This window comes from Doryrhamphus excisus, linkage group LG1 (assembly GCF_037039965.1).
Source record: "Doryrhamphus excisus strain RoL-2023G ecotype Guam linkage group LG1, RoL_Dexc_Guam_v1.1, whole genome shotgun sequence".
Taxonomy (NCBI): Eukaryota; Metazoa; Chordata; class Actinopteri; order Syngnathiformes; family Syngnathidae; genus Doryrhamphus; species Doryrhamphus excisus.
This window is the reverse complement of record NC_136357.1, coordinates 16,491,670-16,516,806: the sequence shown is the minus strand read 5'-3', so window position 1 is coordinate 16,516,806 and position 25,137 is coordinate 16,491,670. Positions and strand designations below refer to the sequence as shown.

The 25,137-nt window shown below is 40.9% G+C and overlaps 1 protein-coding gene across 1 annotated transcript in view; it reads left to right on the top strand.

The window, feature by feature from the left end:
* Positions 1-25,137, top strand: part of cspg4 (chondroitin sulfate proteoglycan 4) — a 78,385-nt gene that overhangs the window by 33,985 nt on the left and 19,263 nt on the right. The window contains exons 2-4 of the mRNA XM_058076147.2: positions 18,526-18,689; positions 18,774-22,325; positions 24,624-24,812. Of these exons, the coding sequence (XP_057932130.2) occupies positions 18,526-18,689; positions 18,774-22,325; positions 24,624-24,812 (3,905 nt within the window). The remainder of the gene's footprint in view (positions 1-18,525; positions 18,690-18,773; positions 22,326-24,623; positions 24,813-25,137) is intronic.

Genomic DNA, 25,137 nt, shown 5'->3' with positions numbered 1-25,137 from the left:
CAATATATAAACACAAAATACATTTTATAGAGAGTCATGTTCAATAAGAAATGTACAAACGATGAGTCAGCAACGTATAGGATGTCATGTTTGTTTTCGCCGTAGGATGCTGTGCAAAACAAACGGGCAAAGTAGTTACATGCATGACAAAAAACGTGCAAAATTCTGAGACAAAAAACGAACCATATAAAAACTGTATTAGCAAAAGCTCCGTCCCAATGACCAACTCTACAGTGAGGTACATGAAGTGCGCATTCAGTGTTGTAATGTAAGTGAATCAAATGGTGCATGTAGAGGTAGATAAAGATGCCAGATGCTGGACTACTTATGATATTTCAAATGCATCTCTTGGAGTTCATTCAACAAAATCTGCATCGGGAAGTTGTCTACAGCCACAGATCTTAATGCCAATGTTTTTATGTTTTTTGAACCGTATTAAAGACCCCGAGGTTTATTTGCGTTGGCAGACCAATTACCCGTCCACAATTGGAGATTTGGATTGAATAGCGATGGTCTTTGTAACATTTATGAAAAAAGATAACCCACTTAAGAGTCTGTTTTTTTCAATGATTATATGGTTACATATTGGAATAAACAGTACATCAGTTCTTGTGTCTGTAAAAAGGCTTCAAAATGGACCATTTATGCTCATTTTTGGCACTTTGTATTGAGTTGTAGACTCCTATAGAGCAGTTACACACGATTACCTTTCTAGAGCTTCCAGATTCCGCACCTCTTTCTGCAGTGTTTCCATGAACCCAAACGATCTGTTGAATTTACTCTATTCCTCCTCCTCTAGGTACGCCCACTCTGCTGTGATCAGTCACACTAGTGGAAAAAGCTTAGTAGGTCCCTTTTAAAGGAGAAATGCACTTTTTTTTTATTTTGCCCATCATTTACAATCCTTATGTGAAACATGAACACATATTTATTTTCCTTTCCCTGTGCATTTCAACATGAAAACACTAGTTAATATGAGCTAGCTAACAATGTACATTATTAGGACATACCTATTCACCTATTTTGACTGTGAAGCTATGACTATTTCTCATGAAGTCCATTGTTAGCTAACTCATTTAAACTGAATTTTCTAGCATTAGAATGCACAGAACAGGGAAAGAAATATGTGTTTATGTTTCACATCAGGATTGTGGATGGTGGGCAAAATTTTAAAAAGTGCATTTCCCCTTTAAAGATTGCCAATGGAACAGTCCTCTATAGGAAAAAATAGCTGTTCAAGCTAAGATATCCTAGTGTATGCTACAATATTTCCTGGAACAGATTGTGTTTGAGTTCTTTGGGTTCCCTGTTGAATCTAGACTTCTAGTCTATTGTTCCTGTTCCCATCTGTGATAAGATTGCTGCTCCTCAGTGCACCTCCCTGTCTCAAATAATACCTTTGGATCCAGAGGTGGCTGCAGCAGCCAAAGCCCAACTTCCCCACCCAGCTCTGGAGCTATTTTAGTCGTAGGGCGACCGCGGCCAGGCCGAGTCTCAAAGGCCACAAAGTAGAATAAAATATACAGCTTCCACTGTATTAGGCAGATGTTCTTATTAAGACTCTTTATTGCACAAAAGCCTGCTCTAGATGGACGCGCAGACAAAAGATGCTGTCTTGTTTTGACAAAAGACGGAAGACTGTTTTCATTTTTTTTTACAAGCCAAAAGGAAAAAATTGCTGCCTTGGATGACAGCATTGTGATTTCTTCCCTGGTAATATCTGCCATGGCGATTGACGGACTGTTGTGTTGAGCATCGCCATGACGCACTCAAAGGCCACTGCGGCATGCACGCCGGCCGCTGTCGGCGAGGCTTTTGGCATGGCATGGCAGTGCAGCTTAGAAGCACATGTTTAAACCATTAGCAGGCCCAGAGAAAGCAGTGTTTAAATTGAAATGATGAAACCTTGTAATCCGTGTGCAGGAATGGGAGAGATTCCGCAGGGCATAAGGAAAAAATGAGGGATGAGTGTTGCTTTTGGAAAAAAGGGTGAGTGACTGCGCCAGAAGCAGCAATACTCAGTGAACCTAATATTGTTGTTTTTTTAACAACTCAAAAACAGCCCTATCAACACACTGTTCAAAGGTTGGATTTGTTCAAGTATCACATTGATTTTTCTTACGTAAAACAATAGCGCTAAGCGTCAAAATGTCTCCATCATTAAACAATTAATTAGTCTATACTAGGGCTAGGCGGTATATATATCAGCCTCTCATAATACATATTCTATGGCAGACCAGTCCATAGTGTACACCACCTTTCGCCCGAAGTCTGCTGGGATAGGCTCCATGTCTTCACAGTCTGGAAGATCTAGAAAGGTTATCGTGTGTAACTGCTCTATAGAAGTCCACAACTCAATACAAAGTGCCATAACAGTGATAGGTGATAGCCAAATTGAGTACAATTTAAAGCATAGTGATCCTGTACTACATCTGATGGGTCACTGTCTGAGTTGGCCCAATGCAAATTAACTATAACAATGATGAGAGAAAATAAATTCTTGCATTTGCAATTTTTTCTGATGCTCACTAAAATTTGTGCATAAACCTTCCCATTCACAATTCATTAAGAACAACCAATAAAAATCCTTACAGCTCTTGTAATTTTACTCTTAACAGAGGCAAAATCACAAATTGTGAATGGACAAACGCCAAAATACATCAATAAATACAAGCACATAAATCCTTAAAGAGGGAACCCAAAATCGGGAAGTTGTCTACAGCCACAGATCTTAATGCCAATGTTTTTTGACCCGAATTAAGGACCCCAAGGGTTATTTGCATTGGCAGGCCAATCACCCGTCCACAATTGGAGATTTGGATTGAATGGTGATGGCCATAGCGTCTTTGTAACATTTATAAAAAAAAAAGATAACCCACTTAAGAGTCTGTTTTTTTTCAATGATTATATGGTTACATGTTGGTATAAACAGTCCATCCGTTCTTGTGCCTGTAAAATGGCTTTAAAATTGACCACTTATGCTCATTTTTGGCATTTTAGACTCCTATAGAGCAGTTACACACAATAACCTTTCTAGATCTTGCAGATTCTGCACCTCTTTCTGTAGTGTTTCCATGGACCCAAACAATCTGTTGAATTTACTCCACCCCTGGCCCTCCTCTAGGTACGCCCACTTCGCTGTGATTGCTCACACTAGTGGAAAAAGCTTAGTAGGTCCTTTTTAAAGGGGAAATGCACTTTTTTTATTTTGCCCATCATTCACAATCCTTATGTGAAACATGAACACATATTTATTTCCCTTTCCCATTTCAACATGAAAACACTAGTTAATATGAGCTAGCTAACAATGCACATTATTAGGACATACCTATTCACCTATTTTGACTATGAATCTATGACTAGCTAAGACTAAGCTAATGACTATTGTTAGCTAACTCATATGGACCCATATAACTCCATGGACCCAAACAATCTGTTGAATTTACTCCACCCCTGGCCCTCCTCTAGGTACGCCCACTCCGCTGTGATTGGTCACACTAGTGGAAAAAGCTTAGTTGCTCACTAAAATTTGTGCATACACCTTCCCATTCACAATTCATTAAGCACAACCAAAAAAAAAAATCCTTACCGCCCTTGCAATTTTACACTTAACAGAGGCAAAATCACAAACTGTGAATGGACAAAAGCCAAAATACATCAATAAATACAAGCACATAAATCCTTAAAGAGGAAACCCAAAGTGCATGCTAAATATTTCCACCATGCTAACCTTTATATGTGGTTTATTTTGGCCTGAAGGAAGCCTGCACTGTATACGAGGGAGCACTCTGTACTCTAATTTGTTTCCCCAGTAAGAGTTGGGCTGACGTCTGGGTGGAACAGGGTGGGCCCCCCGTCTACAGTAGCGATCTGGAAAAGAGACGGCGAGCTGACTCAGGAGGAATGACTGTCAATTACAATACTGCTGTACTAGTACATACTAATATGTGTTTATATCTGTACCTCTGGATTTGGGTGTGCATGTTGGAATGGTTTGGCGTGACGGAAAAGAGGCAGCATCTGGATTAGGCATTTCTGTGAGTGAATAAGCGGTGTTTTCTCCAGGGTGGCTGGGGGGGGATCAGTCTGGGCTGCAAAGGGTCAGTCTACTGGTGTGTGCCTTCAGCTGGTTCCCATTACGGCAGGCTAATGTGACGCTCTGATCTTGAACACACACTGGTTTTGCTGGTCCTTCTTGAAGTCTACCGGTACATATGTGTTATTTCTTTTCAGTGGGGAGGATCGTTCACAGCAGCTTCTGTATCATTGTGTCCCCCCTCTCGGTGGACTTTGGGGAGGTCCAATTTACAGAAAGGTCATGGAAACTTTGGAGGTATGATGATGAAAAATAGTGTGGAGAGACGAGTTTTGCGTGCAAATAATTGAAGGCCGTTACGCCATTCAAAGGCTGTGCAAATTATATAGCGCGTTCAAATGCGGCCTTCTTTGCTAATCTTTTTGGAGGACACACTGCTACTATCGTGAAACTCAAAGGCTGTCCAAATGTTTCCCACCACTTATGGAAAAATAGCCTTGATATTTACCACCATTTTGATTATTAAGCAGGTTATAACCAATCCATGTAAGTCAAAGGTATGCGTCATTAAAACTTCTCTTTGGTAGTTTTTAATGATGATAATTTGTTCATTATTGGCTCAAGCTGAAACTCCAATCTACGACAGTAGCAAAACCAGTTTCCGTGCTTCTCCCAAAACCAATTTGTGGTTGTGTTTTGTTTGATGTGTGAATTTGAATTTGGTTAGTTTGTGGCACATGAAAAAAAAATAACTATAACATCATGTTTAGCAACGTTGTCAGGGTTACAATGATAAACGGAACTGGATGTTTTTTTTTCTGCAAAAATAAACATGACTCATGCTTCTCATGGCGCAAACGTGGTTGGAAACAGTGAAGCTGCTGTATTATTGCAGTATAACTCAGATGCAAATACACAACTCCAAGTCAACTCAGGACAAGACGAGAACCAAACAAACTAGATGGAAGTCGTTCCCGGGAGTAACCAAGACCTGAAAATATTCACTAAATCAGGGGTCTCAAACATGCGGCCCGTGGGCCAAATGTGGCCCGCAGGACACCAGTTTGAGGCCCCCGCCTTGATATGAAAGTTTAATGTTAGTGCGACCCGTGCAAGTTTGATATGGATGCTGTATGGTATCATGTACCCAGAAAAAATTATTACGTTTGATTAATGTCCATGTTAAAGGTTAAATAACTGTTAATAGTTATCCTCCCTATCCGTGTGGAAGCGGTAAGTTTTTGGCTATTTAAGTTTAAAGGAAATAACTTGAAGGCTACCGTTTAGGTCGCTAGCTCTCTAGTTTGCGAGTTAGCATGTGTCTCAAGACCCTGCAGTTGCGCAATATGTTGTAAATAAAGAGTATAAATGTGACTATAGTCGTGTTTTGTCATGTCTACAGGGCTCTAATAATGCTTTGTTCATTTTAATCTGAAAAAAATAATTTGTCTACCCACCAACTATATGTGGTTTCTTAAGTTTTTATTATTTGCAGTTTTATTATTATTATTATATTTATTTATTTATTACTGATTGATTGATTTTCTTTATTGTTGATTTGTTTATTTATTTTTCATCTTATTTTGTGCAGAAATATAAAAATTAAGATATTTGAGAACAGTGGAATGTTTTATCAGAGCTTTTATTGTAGAAAATCGTAACCAAAGCACTGAAAAATTTTGTATATTTTTCTGTTTTTAATAAATGTGTTTTTTTGGGGGGGGGGGGACCTGATGCGACCCAGCCTTGCCCAGACCCTAGCTCCAGTGGCCCCCAGGTAAATTGAGTTTGAGACCCCTGCACTAAATGATAGTAAAACACAATCCCAGCGATCCTTCTTAGGATTCTGGAGTCAAACCTTTCAACCTGCTTTAACTTTAGAACCACTGTAGCTTGTTAAGAATACATCAAGATCACTGAAGTGTGAAAAGAGTTTCAACAAAAACACAGCCTATGGAATTCCAGATGGTTAATTTATGAGATCTGTCTGGGGAAAAAATGGATTCCAAACAAAAGACAATCTTTAGCGAGCCTTCACATACCATCAAGTTGTAGTAGTTTCCAGCGTTTTAATTCATTTAAGACAGTGAAGTGCAATTTACCAACCGCTCTTTGATTTTTTTTTTATATTTCCAGCTAGTGAAAAGCCAATGTCACACTATGGTAATTAGCAGCAGAGTGACGGATGCCCACACTCATAACTGCAGCTCCGAGGGAGTGGGGAATCACACTGGTGTCAATGGTAGCTGTGAATGGTGCTGTTGATATGTCATGACTGACTATGAGCAACGAGATGAGGCGTTCGGGATTCAAGCTGGCTCGCTCATTTGTGACTAAATAACGTTGGAAAGGCATCAGGCTTCAATAACACTTTGGTGGGTAGTCCAGCGTTGGCCATTTTCACAAAACAGTCACATATTTTTCTCTTGCTGGTCGGGAATCTACCACTCCAACCACTTCTGCCTGATGTTTGCCTCTTTAGGTAAATTCATATAAGGCTCCCTTTGACATCACAGTGAGCTGGTGTTAGAAAAAAGTCAGCGTTTAGAGCATCCCAACATTCTTTCAGGTCTCACTTCCTCATTATTAACATAGCCACCATCAAACTAAACGTTTTTGAGAATGTGGGGGACTGAGGAACTAATTCTGTATTACAGGCATCTCTTAGGAACTAATTCTGTATTACAGGCATCCCTTGCTGAATTTTAGTAAAGTCGGATTCAATATTAATGATTGGAATCTTTTCGTAATTAGAGTATATCAATCGTTATTATGAAATATAATTCTAAATATGCTTTATACCAGGGGTCTCAAACTCAATTTACCTGGGGGCCACTCGAGCTAGGGTCTGGGCAAGGCTGGGCCGCATCAGGTTTTCCAAAGAAAAAACAAAAAAAACGCATTTATTAAAAAACAGAAAAATATACAAACTTTTTCAGTGCTTTGGTTCCGATTTTCTACAATAAAAGCTCTGATAAAACATATTGCGCAACTGCAGGGTTTTGAGACACATGCTAACTCGCAAACTAGAGAGCTAGCGACCTAAACGGTAGCCTCCAAGTTATTTCCTTTAAACTTAAATAGCCAAAAACTTACCACTTCCACACAGATAGGGAGGATAACTATTTAACCTTTAACATGAACATTAATCAAACTTAATAATTTTTTCTGGGTACATGATACCATACAGCATCCATATCAAACTTGCGCGGGCTGCACTAACATTAAACGAGGCGGGGGCCTCAAACTAGTGTCCTGCGGGCCACATTTAGCCCGCGGGCCGTATGTTTGAGACCCCTGCTCTAAATGCCGCATCCTTCTACCAATATATTCACTATCTCTCCTCTGGACATGTCCCAACCATCTCAGTCTGACTGATAACTGACTTTATCTCCAAGGCCTCTAACATGTAATGTCCCTCTGACGTACTTGTTCCTGATCCTATCCATCCTGGTCACTCCCAATGAGAACCTCAGCATCCTCATCTCTGCTACTTCCAGTTCTGCTTCCTGATTCAAATCTAAAAACGTTTATCATCATCTCAACATCTCATAAATCAGGGTTCAAATTTGGTGTGGATTGGGTAAAGAGGTATCAGCTCAAGTACGACTTCAACTTTCATATCAAGGCGGGGGCCTCAAACTAGTGTCCTGCGGGCCACATTTGGCCCGCGGGCCGCGTGTTTGAGACCCCTGCTTTATACCATTATTAGAGCTCTGTTAACATGAAATAACAACCCTATATTTACCTTGACACTTCAATTACCCAATATAATGGAAATTAAGCCATCTTACGTGCCTTGGAAAGAAGTTTCAGTAATGTTTTACATCATTAAAATATGGCAATATACTGTAAGTATTACACATTAGCATTAATGTACTTGTCAGTGTATGATCACAGCATATATATCAAATGATACAATATTGTTAAAGATTTTTTCCGAGGGCTTAGTAGTCAAAATAGGTCCACCCCAACGATGTGTATTGTTGGCTGGCTAAGTCGCTATAATTCACAGAAATTCACAAAATAAAATAAAAAGTGTGCAGTTTCCTTTTAATGATTAATTATGTTTTGAAAAAGCAGATAGAGTGCATGCGATTTGACCACAATAATTAAGAGGGCCAATGTAATTTAGATATTTTATTATTCTCTATGGAGAAAAAACTGTTTCTAAATTGAAAGAAACCTTTATCCCCAAAAACGGGTTGTGTTCACTTTCAGTGGTTGTGCTGCATTTATGAGTAAAAAGAACAGACCCCTTTTTGATTGTGTGGGGAAAATCCTGACATAATATGAGCACCACTCACTCGGAAACCAAACGTCAGGTTTAGCATGTTCTCCCACATGGTGGCCAGTGGAAATATCTCCATGTTCACCTTGCTCCGTCACAAAGACGTACAGTGCAGAAATAGCTGACAAAAAAAGGCCCAAATAAGGCACGTAACCAAGTCCAGCAGCGTGTTGGCTAAAACGGCAGAGGAGTTCTGCGCTGCTGATGAGCTCACTGGCACATAACAACATTGTAAAACAAACAGTAGCGTGAACAGAAGCATTGAGGCCAGTCGAGGCCCTGCTCCAGTTTACGAGTGGCGGGGGCACAAAGTGGGCCTCTGTGCCGCTCAAACCAAACCGACATCCCACTTGGGTGGGTCTCATTTGGCGTAGTCTGACTGCAATATTGCATAAGTGTAACACATAGACGCTCATGTAGAGCAAAGGCGTTTATAGACTGAGCAGAGCGCATTTTAGCATACTAGTTAGGAATTCCCGAGTGGATTCTAACTGTGTGAAAAATGACCACGTCTCCACTGTCTCCGCCTGTCGCAAGAGTGGAAAGTGCACCTTTTATAAATCTCATTAAATGTCGTTAAAGGATGCTTTATGATCCTGCAGGTGTAAGAACGAAGCGCGTCGGCGAGACAGCTCTCGCATAGCGCTGACAACCCCAGCCCAGAGGAAATGAGGCAACGCTTAAAAAGCAGCACCACTTAAGTTTCTAATATGCGCAATGTCAGTATCGGGAAAGAGCCTCTCTGTTGCCACGACTACTGATTAGTGCAGATAATATCACTTATTATATAGTCTGGCAGATTTGAAGCATGACGGCATGAAAGCCCTAAAGCCAGGGTATCAAACAGGGGGCCAAAACTCAAAGCCTACGGAATTGGTCATTACACCCCATCCACATGGACATTTATTTGCCAAGGAGTGGGGAAAATGTGCATTTTTGCACATGTGCTCTAAGGCAGGGGTCTCAAACTCAATTTACCTGGGGGCCACTGAGCTAGGGTCTGGGCGAGGCTGGGCCGCATCAGGTTTTCCAAAAAAAAAAATACGCATTTAATAAAAACTGAAAAATGAAAAAACTTTGCTTTGGTTCCGATTTTCTACAAGAAAAGATCTGATAAAACATTCTACTGTTCTCAAATATCTTCATTTTTATTTTTCTACACAAAATAAGATCAAGAATAAAGAAAATCAATCAATCAGTAATAAATAAATATAATAATTATAAAATGGCAAATAATTAAAAATTAAGAAACCCCATATAATTGGTGGGTAGACAAATTATTTTTTTCAGATTAAAATGAACAAAGCATTATTAGAGCCCTGTAGACATGACAAAACACGACTATAGTCACATTTATATTCTTTTTATTTACAACATATTGCGCAACTGCAGGGTCTTGAGACACATGCTAACTCGCAAACTTGAGCGCTAGCGACCTAAACGGTAGCCTCCAAGTTATTTCCTTTCAACTTAAAAAGCCAAAAACTTACCATTTCCACACGGATAGGGAGGATAACTATTAACAGTTATTTAACCTTTAACATGAACATTAATCAAACGTAATATTTTTTTCTGGGTACATGATACCATACAGCATCCATATCAAACTTGTGCGGGCCGCACTAACATTAAACTTTCATATCAAGGCGGGGGCCTCAAATTAGTGTCCTGCAGGCCACATTTGGCCCGCGGCCCGCGTGTTTGAGACCCCTGCTCTAAGGCATTTAAGCACAGCAGGAACGTTCCATTTCACAACAGCAGGGGTGTCCAAAAACTACAAAAAGTGTAATGTAAGCAAGATTAAATAGCTCATTTTAAATTCTTAAATAGCTTTTTTGTGTTTGTTGTAATTAATTTGCACAAAAAATATGAGTTAGAAGAACTTGGAATTGTCCAGTTACTGAATGACCCAATAATCCTCCTGAAGTAGGTGGTCCCTTAAGATACTTATTACACAGAAAGTGCCGGTTTGTTAGCACAATTAATTATTATTAGTGCAATTATTTCGTTATTGAGTGCAATTTTGATATTTAAATAAATCTATTTTCTATGCCGCTTATTCTTACAAGGGTCATGGGTATGCTAGAGCCTATCCCAGCTGGTGGGGTACACCCTGGACTGGTCGCCAGCCAATCACAAGGCACATATAGACAAACAACCATTCACACTCACATTCATACCTATGGACAATTTGGAGTCACCAATTAACCTAGCCTGTTTTTGGAATGTGGGAGGAAACCGGAGTACCCGGAGAAAACCCACGCATGCACGGGGAGAACATGCAAACTCCACACAGAGATGGCCAAACAAATATTCCAACAAGATCTTCCCAATCTCCTGACTTGGAAGACATGACAATGGTTGGAATGCTGAATTTGGGAGTCTTATTTTTTTTCCGATTTGTGCAACTTCACTGGGGGTTCGAACTTTACAAGTTCAACTGTATTGCTGTATTGAGTTACAGCGTTGTTAAGAGTTAATCCTTTAATGCTCACTGATCTGAGGTCTGAACTCCAAAGGTTTGTGGTCCTTCCAAGGCGTGTATTTCCTGAAATTTTGAGGTACATTCCCCACAACCACAGGAGTGTTCCACTGTCGGGATTCCACTGTGTAATATTCCATAAATCAAGTCTGTTACAAAGCCGACCCCCCCAATCGCCCACCCCCCTCCTGTATTGCTTCAAAGTTGGCCTTTCCCCCCCCGTCCTTCCTTACTGAGACTTTTTGAGAGCACAAAGCCAAACAAGATGGATTCTTTTCTTTTATTTACTTTAAAATAAACGATCCAATCTCCATTCAAATTGAGGGGGGGGTCATAATTTTCCCGCTTGTGTTTTAGAGATACAAAGCTAGTGGAATTTGAACAGAATCTCCCCCGCCGTGTCGCCATGAGCCGATCCTTTACGGATGGGACCTCCTGAGTCCTGTGACTGCAGAGGTGGATTATGGGGGAAGGTGGCCCGAATGATGCTGTGTTTGCTTTGAGGCAGCAGTGAGAAATGACTCTGTGAAGCCAGTAAAAGTGTGTCCCTGGTGACTTCAGAAAAGTAAGGCAGCGAAGAAGAAGAAAGGGGGTCCATATTAAGTAGTGCTGTCACGGAATGCAGAGTTGTGGCTCTGCTCTTTGCTGTGTGAACCTTGCTGGTGTTATCTGGAACTTTCCAACAAGACTTGAGTGTGCAAACACCAAAACAAGAACTTTCCTTTCATGTTTCAACACAACGTGGTTCCGCGTGCCACTGATTCAAACAGTCCGTGACGCAGCCAATGAACATTTAAAGGTAAATGTCACAGATTAATCTGCGTCATCACGAAATTGGGGAAACATCATATTTTGTAGAAATAACTGCATACTTTGCAAAATATGGATCACTACAAGCCACAGTCAACGAACCGTCAAGGCTCTGGACTCTAAGGAATAGTTACATTTGCAAATCATATTAACAGTGACATTCCTTCTAAGACAGGGGTCTCAAACACGCGGCCCGCGGGCCAAATGTTGCAACAAATAATTAAATAATTGCACTAATAATAATTAATTGTGCTAACAAACCGGCACTTTCTGTGTAATAAGTATCTTAAGGGACCACCTACTTCAGGAGGATTATTGGGTCATTCAGTAACTTGAGGATTCCAAGTTCTTCTAACTCATATTTTTTGTGCAAATTAATTACAACAAACACAAAAAAAGCTATTTAGAATTTAAAATGAGCTATTTAATCTTGCTTACATTACACTTTTTGTAGTTTTTGGACACCCCTACTGTTGTGAAATGAAATGTTCCTGCTGTGCTTAAATGCCTTAGAGCAGGGGTCTCAAGCATGCGGCCCGCGGGCCAAATGTGGCCCGCAGGACACTAGTTTGAGGCCCCCGCCTTGATATGAAAGTTTAATGTTAGTGCGGCCCGCGCAAGTTTGATATGGATGCTGTATGGTATCATGTACCCAGAAAAAATGATTACGTTTGATTAATGTTCATGTTAAAGGTTACATAACTGTTAATAGTTGTCCTCCCTATCCGTGTGGAAGTGGTAAGTTTTTGGCTATTTAAGTTGAAAGGAAATAACTTGAAGGCTACCGTTTAGGTCGCTAGCGCTCAAGTTTGCGAGTTAGCATGTGTCTCAAGACCCTGCAGTTGCGCAATATGTTGTAAATAAAAAGAGTATAAATGTGACTATAGTCGTGTTTTGTCATGTCTACAGGGCTCTAATAATGCTTTGTTCATTTTAATCTGAAAAAAATAATTTGTCTACCCACCAAATATATGTGGTTTCTTAAATTTTAATTATTTGCCGTTTTACTATTATTATATTTATTTATTTATTACTGATTGATTGATTTTCTTTATTCTTGATCTTATTTTTGTGCAGAAAAATAAAAAGTAAGATATTTGAGAACAGTGGAATGTTTTATCAGAGCTTTTCTTGTAGAAAATCGGAACCAAAGCAAAGTTTATTCATTTTTTTGTTTTTAATAAATGCGTTTTTTGTTTTTTTTTGGAAAACCTGATGCGGCCCAGCCTCGCCCAGACCCTAGCTCCAGTGGCCCCCAGGTAAATTGAGTTTGAGACCCCTGTTCTAAGAGCTCTAGAGGTGTATGTACATTTGTCTTAATGACACCCTACCCCTCATATAGTAATTACCCAGAAGCCTTTGTGCCCGTGTTGCAGAGCCGCAGCACGAAAGGAAACAAATGATCAACATAACCCCTATTAATAGCTTTAATGTGGTGATTGCAACTAGAGTTTGGGAAATATATCCAGTCTATCCAAGTTCATCCGTGTCTTCCGGACGTGTGTGGCAGGACCAAAGGGAGAAGAAGAACAGGCAGCGGAGGAGAGGGAAAGGAAAACAACACGGGTCATTCACTGGGTGGAAGGAAGACTCTGTTTCCTCTGAGCCTTATTAAGAGGAGTGCATCAAATTATAGCCATCTGCATTGGCCTGAGACCAGGGTCCTACTTGACCCACAATTAAGTAGTGTGAAGTGGTACGCCGACCAAATTAATGTGCAGTTCAACTTCCGCGCAAGTGAAGTATCTTGAATGCACAGTATCCTATTTTCCATCAGGAAGTTTTAAGCCCGCAAATGTTGACAACACTGGGAAGAAAACAGACGGAGTGTTTCAGTTGACCTTTCTTTATTTGGATAGGACTCTGTGAACGCGGTGGCAGAGAAATCACTTACAGAAGAACCTGAGAGTGAAACAAGGCGGGTCAGCGTTTGGAAAATGTACTATTCCTCAATGCAGTCTGTTCTACGCAGGGCTTTAGTCGGCTTAGTGGGGGGGGGGGAGGGAGGATGCTAATGAATTCCAGGTCGAGGTACACAGCAGAGAGTAGAGCTATTGTGCGGAATCACGACAAAATGTGCTCCTCTTCCTCAAGGCAAACGGTGAGCGAGCTGAATTCCAACCAGAAAATCCCCGGGCGGAATTGTCTTGGCATCGCTTTCTCCTTCAGCGTTTTATCCCCACGCTCAGTGAACAATCCGACAAAAGCCACAGGTTTAAGACGTACAGAGCTCATTGAGGTTTTCTTTGTTAATGCAATTTGCCTGAAAGAAAAGATTCTTCTCCTCGTCTATTTCGCAGTCTGGGCCTGGAGGCTGCTGCGCAATTAGCGGAGGTCACTCATCTGGAGTACTTTCGTCTTGGCATCAATTACGGAATGCATACCATGATAGGCTTTGGGTCGGGATGTGGCAGCAAATTTCTAAAATCACAAATACTTCAACTTGCTGATATAGTTCATCTTCAAACAGCTAAAATAATGCATAAGGCTAAAAATAACCAATCAGCTAAAAATGTCATCCAATACATCCAATAGAAATATGATCTCAGGGAAGAAGTACATTTGAAACACTTGTATGCTAGGACTACGTTATGCTAGCCATAGCATTTCAGTATGTGGAATCAAACTATGGAATGGATTGAGTCAGGAAATCAAACAATGCACAACGATGAGCCAATTCAAGAAACAATACAAGCAGTTGATGTTTGCTAAATACAAGGATGAAGAGTCTTGAACCAGTCATGATGTGCTATATATATCACTATATTGACACTTACTATGGTACCCATTATGGCATTGGATGCTCATATCACCTCCTACTTCGGTACAAAGTGCGTTATTAAAAAAAACTGTATTATGGAAAGCAGGAAGTGAACAAATGTAACAGTTACTGATTGTAAAAGTACCAGATGGAGGGGTAGGATTTAATAAGCTTTGCTTCTTCCTACTCCTTTTGGACATGTGGAACTGGGAACTGATTATGGGATGCACTCAATTGTAATCTGATGCATGTTCAAATGAAATAAAACCATTACCATTACCATTACCAAATGACCAAAGCCTCTCAATAGTTGTATTCTAAGGACACACCTCAAAAAACTGGTGTTAGACAGCACTTTTTAAGTTTAATGTTTTTATAACGCCGGCTTGCAGATTTGACCGGTGCAGCTCTCTATGACTAAAAAGTAATCCCGAAAGAAATTGAAGATAGTGGCACAATAAAATGTTTTTGTTGATTATTAGGGCGGCACGGCGGTCTAGTGGTTAGCGCGCAGATCTCATAGCTAGGAGACTAGGGTTCAATTCCACCCTCGGCCATCTCTGTGTGGAGTTTGCATGTTCTTTACTCCCACATTCCAAAAACATGCTAGGTTAATTGGCGACTCCAAATTGTCCATAGGTATGAATATGAGTGTGAATGGTTGTTTGTCTATATGTGCCCTGTGATTGGCTGGCGACCAGTCCAAAATGAATGAATGTTGATTATTAAGGGGGAGTTAAATCCAGACACAGGTGCTCCTACTTGTTGGCTACGTGCAAAAATAGCAATGCTAATAAAATGCACAAACCACTTACTCCATATGTACGAAACCCCTCCCCCTCTGACTAGCCTACTTCCTCTACGTGCTGGCCACAGCCAACAAATTTCCTAAAAATTGCGGCGCCCGTATACCACCCATAATGTATTTCTTTCCCTTTTTTGTGCATTATAACACAAGAAAACAAGTTAATTTCAGCTAGCTTACAATGCCGTCATTGGGATTTCGACTATGAAGCCCTCTAAAAAAAACCTCTAACAACGTTGCATAGTTTGATATCCATGCTGTGTCATTCATAAACACATACATTGATGATAACATAGTAATAGTTGCAGTATCTTGCTGTATTTTGATCATTTAAAACACCACCGAAACTTATTTTCAAGGCGCATGGTTCTGTCAATAACAACAGCAGCAACAACGCTTACAATGTCTGCTCTCCTTGGGATGGCTGTGTCTTCCAGCACAAGACGTGTGCTCGACTCCTCAGGTAAAAACTGCTGACGGCAAACAAGCATCTTGTTGAGTCTTTGTAGCAAAATGGAGAGCTAGGTTTTCCACTCTTCCGTCTTCCGAGTTGAGCGGTTAGCGAGGTACCGTGTTAGCTAGTATCAATGTGCAGAGGAAAGAAGTTTCGGTAGTGTTTTAAATAATCAAAATACGGCAACTATTACATGTAAACACAGGAGTACACGGATAAGATTGTTACACCCCAAAAAAAGCATAGTGTGGACTTGTTTTTAACATACAAATTGAAGTTTTCTGAGAGGCGTGTTAGATTATGAGGGCACAAAAATAACATTTCTTGAAATTCTCATTTTATATTTACTCAATATAATGTTGGTTACAATACAACATGTGGTGCCATTTAAATGGGTTGTCTCTGATATTTATTTTGGGAAAGCAAGAACATTAATTTTCCTCGTCGGCAGGAGATGGCTCCTGTGCAACAATGTACGACGGAGAGAGTTGCTGAGCGTTTGGCTTTCCAAGCCTTGGAAGCTGAACCAGACGCCTCTTAGTCAAATCTCCCAAGCAATGAAGTGTGACGACAGAGGCTTTGCTTCCGTCCGTCCTTGCTGACAGCAAATGAAAGTGATTGTCCTGGTTTATATTTGCAGTCGTAGCTGCTGCTAATCTGGGAGGGTTCATTGAAAGGATGAGGAACTAAAAACGACACTCAGTTGTTTTGTATTTGATGACAACGCAACACGGGTTCAAAAACACAATCACATTCTCCCACGTGGGAAAACGTATTTTATTCATTTATAGAGTTCTTTGTTTGCCATCTTTTCTGATGCAATCATAGTCTGTCTATGTTGGGAATCTGCCCATGTTGTTGATGTTGGGGGGAATACTTACAACCTCAGGATCTCATGGGAGATCCTAACTTTGACACTTAAGCATCTCCCTCTGTGTCACTATTGCAAAATCACTATTGTTTAAAGACAGGAGATCTTCAGCTTGACCCAAAGAGCTTCTGTATCGGGAGCTGTCTCCTGGAAATACCCGATCCTGAGTGTATATCTGAGAACAGTTTAGGGGAAATCCATGTCGAGGAAATAGTTGTCTTGGCGGTGGTCCAGCTTAATCTCCTATGTGCAATGGGAAATAATTGACTTCCTCCATGGCTTCCTGCATTTGCTGAGGACAGCGAAGTGCAGAGTCTAAGTTAAAAGCAGAATTTGCGTACTATTAGAAACATGAACAGTCAACCTGGCCTTTTTCATGTTGATATCATTTCAATTGAATGTCACATTCAGGAAAAAAAATCTCCTTTTATTTGCAGCTCCTGTCTTCCTGTGTGTGGCTACCAGTACAAAATGTAACAGCTTTCTTGTGCTTTGTGTTGATATTCAGTTCAATTCAAGTTCCAATGTCCAGGAATGCACCTTGCATGAGGATATAGGTTATTGGTGGATAATGAGGAAGTGTTGTGTGGGTGTGGAGAGGACGGCGAGACTCTATATGGTGTTGGAGCTGAGCACTGCTGTTGCAGTGCATGCATTTTCTGTATCGCTTATCCTCATGAGGGTCGCAGACACGCTAGAGACCAGCTGTCTTCAGGCGAAAGGCGGGGTACATCCTGGATTGGTGGCCAGCCAATCACAGGGCACATGTAGACAAACAACCATTCACACTCACATTCATACCTATGGACAATTTGGAGTCGCCAATTAACCTAGCATGTTTTTGGAATGTGTGAGGAAATCGGAGTACCTGGAGAAAACCCACAAGGAGAACATGCAAACTCCACACAGAGATGGCCAAAGGTGGAATTGAACCCTGGTCTTCTAGCAGTGAGTTCTGCGCGCTAACCACTCGACCGCCGTGCCGCCCCCTTTGAGGAAAATGTTTTTTTTTTCATCATAATAAACATTTTTAAATCATATTGTTAAAATTGGTTGTATGTATTTTTGTAATAATAATAATTATTATTATAATTATAATTATAATTATAATGTATACACATTATTAATATAAATATTATTATTGTTATTGTTAGTAATATAATATAATAATATTATATATATATAATGAATATATAATATACGTATATTGTAATACATATATTATTATTATATGATAAAAAAAACTTCATAATACTATGAAGAAGGGGGTGAATGTTCTTTTAGAGTTGGTACATCGTGTAAAAAGTCATGTCAGATAATGGACACTTCTTACTCGACAAACGGGATCAAAACTAGCAAACTGTTCTCAGTGCTGTGCAAGCTTTTTGTATGAATGGTGCATTCAGGTGCATCAATTAACCTAGCATATTTTTGGAATGTGGGAGGAAACCGGAGTACCCGGAGAAAACCCACAAAGAGAATATGCAAACTCCACACAGGGAGTGTTTCCCGAGCGGGGAATCGAACCAAGCTGTGTGGCCTGCGTGTTGAAGTTTTAGGTTAAACTATAAAGTCAGAATAAAGTTTTAAAAAATAGCATCAGACTTCATGAACCTTTGTCAGGACGTTACAATAACAATGCAGCACATTTCACTGTCTGTAACTATAAAGGTGTAAAAGTTAAACTATTAATTAATTAGATTACCTGGTACTGGAAAACAATAACTATGTTTGTTATTTTTGTCGCCATCATCATTACTCCCAAAACTGCATACCAACTGAGGCAACTGTACCCGGACATTCCATATGTCCATGAAAACTCAGCCGAGATTATGATTGATGTCTTGGTAATAAAATATTTAAGGCCATGGGAGCTTCTCTGGAACAGCTGGAGGACACCAGCAAGTGTTATAAAGAAGTTAGAACCATAATGGAATGTTTCCGGCTCCTCTTCTGACATGGGACTACTATACTGTAGCCCTAAATAACCTATTCAAACATCTTATTTTTCGCAGAATCCTACTTTGGGGACAGTTTCTGCAGCATCCAAGCTTTCCAAGATGTCTCCACGTTCCATGTGTCACTACAGATGAAAACGAGTCGGAGAAGCGGCCTGTTGCTACTCGCTGCTGGAATGCAGGACTACCTGTTCATTGAGCTCCAAAATGGGAAAATCCAGGTGAGTAGGTCACTTAGAAGTGATGGAAGAAAGTAAAACATTGAATTACGCAACATTATTTTGATATAAATCATTCTTCCACAGGCCCGGATGAACCTAGGACAAGATGAGGTGACCCTGTCATCCTCACAAGGTCTACAGCTGAACAATCTTCTGGAGCACAAAGTCTCCCTCACGCTGCAGGACGGCAAGCTCACCATGATAATCGACGAACTCTTTTCAACGTTCGTCCCCGTGAGGAATGAAGGAGAGGAGCTAAACATTGACCTGGGCATTTGGATGGGAGGAACCGGAGATCTTGACGCTCCCTACCTTAGCAATGCCATTCCACCTTTCCGGGGCTGCTTAACTGACGTGAAATTCGAGTCCCATGACTTTGATATTCTCAGCACGCTTTTTAAACAATGCCACGACACCAAGGATTCCTGCAGCGCTGAATTTGAGGCGGGTGACGGAGAGGCGACTAGTTTCAGCACTCCCGATTCTTTTGTTTCCTTTCCCACTTGGAGTGGTGCAAGCGGAGCACCGAGAGTTTTGGAATTCCTCATGAAAACCACCATAGAGGATGCCCTTCTTGCTTTCCACCCTGGAAGAGAGAGCGACTTCATTGCGGTCGGTATCGTGAAAGGCTACCTGAAAGGTTTGCTGGACTACGGCAACGGCATGGAGGTGCTGGAGAACACGGAGGTTCAGTTGGACGACGATCAGTGGCACAGAGTTAGGGTGCAGGTCAGTCAGGAGTCGTTTGACATCAACGTCGACAGTCAGATCGTGTCGCTTCCTCTCGACGCGTCACAGAAACTGGACTTGGTGGGAAACTTGTATTTGGGAGGCATTCAGGCTAAAATGAAGGATCTCTTTCGCGAGAGTGGGTCATTGAACCGTGCGGAGGAAGAAATGACAGCTGAGTCTTTTATCGGATGCTTGGGGGAGATCAAAGTCAATCAGAAGGATAGGAGTCTGCAGGATGCACTGGTGACCAAAGACGTTCACGTTAAATGCGAAGGAGAGGACTATGACTACTCCAGTTATTATGACATTGACACGACAACTTCCCCCCCGCCTCAAACTCGCTATGTCGATATCGAGACGACCGAACCACATTGCTACCCGACAGACGACATGCCAGAGATATTCAAAAATGTAACTAAGCTCCTTGACGTTACGCCGTTGCTGGTACCCGAAGGCGGAGAGGTTTTTCTTAACGTTGACAATCTGAGCCCAACCTTTGACCTCAGCGCTGCAGGGATGCGTCAGTCGGAGATTGTCTTTTCGCTCAAAAGCGACCCCTGGTACGGTGTGGTTGATATGAACATCAACACAAAGCGTACACAAAAATTCACTCTCTTGGATGTTGTCAACCACAAAATCAAGTACATGCACGACGGACATGAAAGACATGCAGATCGAATTCACTTGGAGGTGCTCGCTAGCAGTAACGCATATCTCCCGGAATGTCTTAAAACATCGCAAAGTTACGTTGTACCAGTTGAAATTATTCCCGTCAATGACATACCGCAACTGAGTGGGGGAGAAATCACCATTACAGAAAACGGCAGAACTCGCTTGAGCCCCGGCTTGATCAAAATCACCGATTCTGACACCCGCTGTGACAACTTAGTAGTAACTGTGACCTCCGAGCCTTCTGTAGAAGTAGGTTATCTCGAGAACAGCCAAGAGCCGGGACGACGGATCACTGAGTTTACTTGCAGGAATCTGAAGGAAGGGAGTATCTATTATGTGCACAAAGGGGGCAATGCAGATTCAATGACCCTGGAAGTATCAGACGGACAATCTGTGATCCACTCTGCAACTTTTAAGCTGGCTTTAACTCAGCCACATATGACTATTGTTACCAACACAGGCCTCGTCTTGGCTCAAGGTAGCAATTCTTCTATTGGTATCAACAACTTGGCTGTGCTCACACACCCTCGTAATGGAGACGTCATTTATAACGTAACACAACCGTTGATGTTTGGGGAACTCAAGCTATTGACAAGCGATGGCGTGTTAAAACCAGTCAACGCCTTCCATCAATCAGATCTGGATCAAAACCATTTAAGGTACATTAGCACGGATTCAAGTGACCAGGAAGATGTTGTTCTGGAACGGATTCAGTTTGACACACACCTGGGGAAGTTCTCCCTGTGGAATAATACTTTCTTAGTCAAGATCATGCCTTCTCCAGTGAAACTCTCCGCTCTGGTCCCACTAGAAATGCAGTCCGGTGAGGAAGTAACAATCGGAAATACCGAGCTTCAAGCAGAAGTGAAAGGAAAAAACTCAGACCCGGAAACTGTTAAGTACATCCTTGTCGAGCCTCCAACACTGGGTAGTCTCCAGCTACTGGACACAGAGTTGACTAAAGGGGACACATTCACTCAGAGAGACATTATGGACAATTATATCACTTACAGCGTCCTGGCGCAAAGAGCTGTTGACAGTACCGATCAATTCCAGTTCAAAGTATTTGTTGACGATCAGTACTCTCCTTTGTACACATTCCCAATTAACATCCTCGCTGATTCCGATGCCCCTACTCTGACCAATGAGGTTCTAACTGTCCTACATGGTAGTGAACAAGTTGTTGACAAAAATCATCTTTGGATGGAATCAACCAGCTCTGCAGATTTTATGTACCAGATCACTCAAGCACCGACACATGGGCGACTGATAAGGGACTCCCCGCCAGGTCAACCTCGTTTTGATGGAGCGATTAGAGTGTTCAGTAATGAAGACCTCCAACTCAACAGACTGATATACCAGCATGATGGTTCCAGGACAGTTAGTGATGAATTTCACTTCACGGTATTTGATCAGAGCGCAGACAAATTTGGGGTTCAGGAAACAATTACTGGCATCTTCAGGTTATCCATCCAAAGCAAGAACGAGCACGCTCCACTGCAGGTTGTTGATAAAGTATTCGATGTCGTCCGCCATGGTCAGCGTCTGCTGACGACTGATGACATCCGCTTCAAGGATGACGACTCGGGTTTTAATGACTCCCAGATTGTCTACGCTCGTGAGGGAATCCTCTCTGGAAACATTGTCTCTTCGCTGAATCCCTCACAATCCCTTTTCCGTTTCACGCAAGCCGATCTACGAGATAAAAAGGTTCTCTTCATTCATCACGGAGCTGATCAGGAACGCTTCCCGTTGCAAGTGTCCGACGGCTTTCACAAAACGACTACTCTGCTGCAGATCCAAGCCAGTGAAGCCTACCTGCGAGTCGTCAACAACACGATCATCGTCATTGACCACGGCGGCACTAAGACCCTCGACACGACGCTGCTGAGCGCAGAGTCCAACATGGACATCAGGGACGACAGCGAGATAACGTTTCATGTAACATCCCCTCCTAGTGATGGCAGGATTATTGTCAGCGGGATCGAGTCCTCAGAATTCACCCAGGAGGACTTGAAGAAGGGTGTTGTTTCCTATGAACATAACTATGAGAGTCTGAGGTCCAAGGATGCATTCAGCTTCACAGTCCAAGCAGGAGGACACTCAGAGGAGGGCACATTCAGGATTAAAATATTCAAACAAGGGTACCTCTCTGAGCCTGAAGTGCTGACCAATGAAGTCATCATTGCCTACGAAGGCGAGCACACCGTTATCAACTCGGATTATCTCAAGGTAATTCCTGACCCTGTCAATATTTCATGTTGAGCAAAATTTATGTTTTTTCACACAGCATTTTCAATGAATTTGAGAACGTCCGCATTTATTTGACGAGATGCGGTCTGCTTTTTCACCCCACCGATGCCTCGTCTCTCTAATCTACATTGCCGCCACATGAAAGTCACACTAAATGTGACAGCACAGGCGCTCCTTTTAATCTACTTTATGTACTAAATTGCAGTCTATTAAGTGTGGAAAACAGAGCACCGCGTATCCCGCGGGAAGCTTCCTGAAGCCCACTGTAATTTGTACGAGGGGGCCTGCCTCCCGTTCATTTGGAGAGTACTTCACGGGATTCATCTGTTAAGTCTGAACATGTTGTACTTTTAGACTAATGAAGAGTAATTTTGATTGCAAAATTATATAAGTATACATTTCATATCCTCTGCACAGAGTGGGAAAAATTCAGAAAAACCAAGCATGCATACGCACTTGTTTAGCCTTGATGGCACCGCGTTTACAAATAGTAAAATATTGACTTGGCTGGTGGGAGTGCATCTAATATGTTTCCTACAACACTATGAAATGCAAAGTAGTGTGATGTGAAATATTGTGAAAGGGAGCCATGACTGCTAAACAGGCTCAGGGGCTCCCGGGAGCTGATTAAAAACTTCTCCGAGTAGGATGACCATAAATCTGCCTGTGTGTAAATGTGTAATATGACACAAGTATACAGCCCTGTCCCAATTTCACACACCAGTGTTAATGAAGTTGTAAGCACATATTTTCCATACTCTGAACCCCGAATTATAGAAATATTGGGCTCAAAGTGACAGGAAACGGCACTCAGTGCCAACTGAAAGGAAAGACAGCCTTCTGGAGTTATTATACTAAATTTGATTGGTGTTCTTGGACCCGTAGCACAATTTCCTTGTATTTTCTCAGGTGTGAGAGCTCTTTTGTTAGCAATATCCCTGCAGTAGCTCCAACAATAACCACACAGTCTGTTAGGAGTAACACGGAGGGATGGGTGACATGGCCTAAAATCCATTCTGCGATATATCTTGCACATCACAACTCAACTCTATGCTATTACAATATTATTTTCCTCAAAATATTGCAAGTTTATTCTCATAAAATTGGGATTTTCGACTCATTCTTTTTTCACTTAATATTTTGACTTTATTCTTTACTTAGAGCTGTTTTTCCACATTTCTTTTTTAAAATGTACAAGTTCTCTGAATTTTTTTCTCATGTTTATGACTTATGCCTGACTTTATTATTGTAGTATATTATAGTATAGTATAGTATATTGTAGTACTTTTTTTCTGCAAGTCAACTTCAGTCCTTGTTCTGTTAGATTCACACAATATTACAGCTTGTAAAAAATTTGTTTTCCTCTTGAATATTTCATCTATATTCTTCTAAAATTACATTATTTTTCCTCACTTAAAAAAAATTTTCACTTAATATTTTGACTTTATTCTTTACTTAGAGCTGCTTTTCCCCATTTCTTTTTTAAAATGTACAACTTCTTCTCAGAATTTTCTTTCTCATATTTATGACTTTATGCCTGACTTTATTATTGTAATATTGTACTTTTTTTCTGCAAGTCAACTTCAGTCCTTGTTCTGTTTGTTTCACATAATATTACAACTTTTAAAAAAATTGTTTTCCTCTTGAATATTTCATCTATATTCTTCTAAAATGACATTATTTTTCCTCGTGATATTACAAAGTTATTGTACTTTTTTTCTGTAAGTCAACTTCATTCCTTGATCTCTTTGTTTCACATAATATTACAGCTTTTAAAAAATTTGTTTGACGTTGATGTTATTTTTCCACGTAATATTACAAAGTTATTCTCAAAAAAATATGAGAAATATTTTTCTCATTAGACAACAACTTCATATTTTGGCTTTATTCTTGTAAAATTACTGAACATTTTTGCTGTTGTTGTTTTTTTTTTTTTTTGTTAAATAATATTTTTAGAATGTGCCGTGGACCAATGAAGAAACAGTGGAGGCCCATATGGCCCCAGGGCTGCATTTTTGGGCACTCCTGTGTTAACGTGTGCTAAGCACTCATTCTTTTGTTTTTACACCTTTATATTCAAGCTAGCTAATTTCCAGAGAGAAAATTTGACACTTCTGCATCATCAGTCACATTTATATTAATTCTATCGTTCTAATGCGTTACAAATTAAAGCATCATCCTATGTTTACAGTATATTATTTTATTTCATCTGCTTGTGAAGATCTGTCAACGGAATAATGATTCAGAGATGGTGCCACTGCTTTGTCTTTCATTTAGGTGGAGCAAGCGGACATCCTGCCCACAGAAATGGTGTTCACCATCAAAGAGCCTCCTCGCCTCGGTCACGTGGTCCAGCTAACAAACAGCTCGGACGGCACCGACTCGCCAGTCCTTGATTATATTCACTCATTCACACAAGAGGATGTCAATCACGGGCGCATCCTCTACGTGTCCGCATCCATCCAGGTTTGCTGTTTACTTTGTTATTGGCTTTTTGTTATTGGTGGTGACTTTTTAAAAAAGGGACCTATTATGCTTTTTCTTTTTTGAATTTTAAATGTAGTTAAAATGTTGTATCCTCGTGTTAAATGATGCCAAAGTTTCAGATAATGAGGTTTGCATATTTGAAAGTGAGCCCTGAAAGACGTTTGGGATGGCTCAAAATGCTCAGTTTCAGAAGGCGTGGTAAAACTGCCCCTTTGTGCACTCCCTTATATGGGCGTGTCTGTAAGCTGGATAAGCACTCTGCCCTCTCCCAAGCTCTGCTTCTCTGTTTACGCTGCTAGCAATG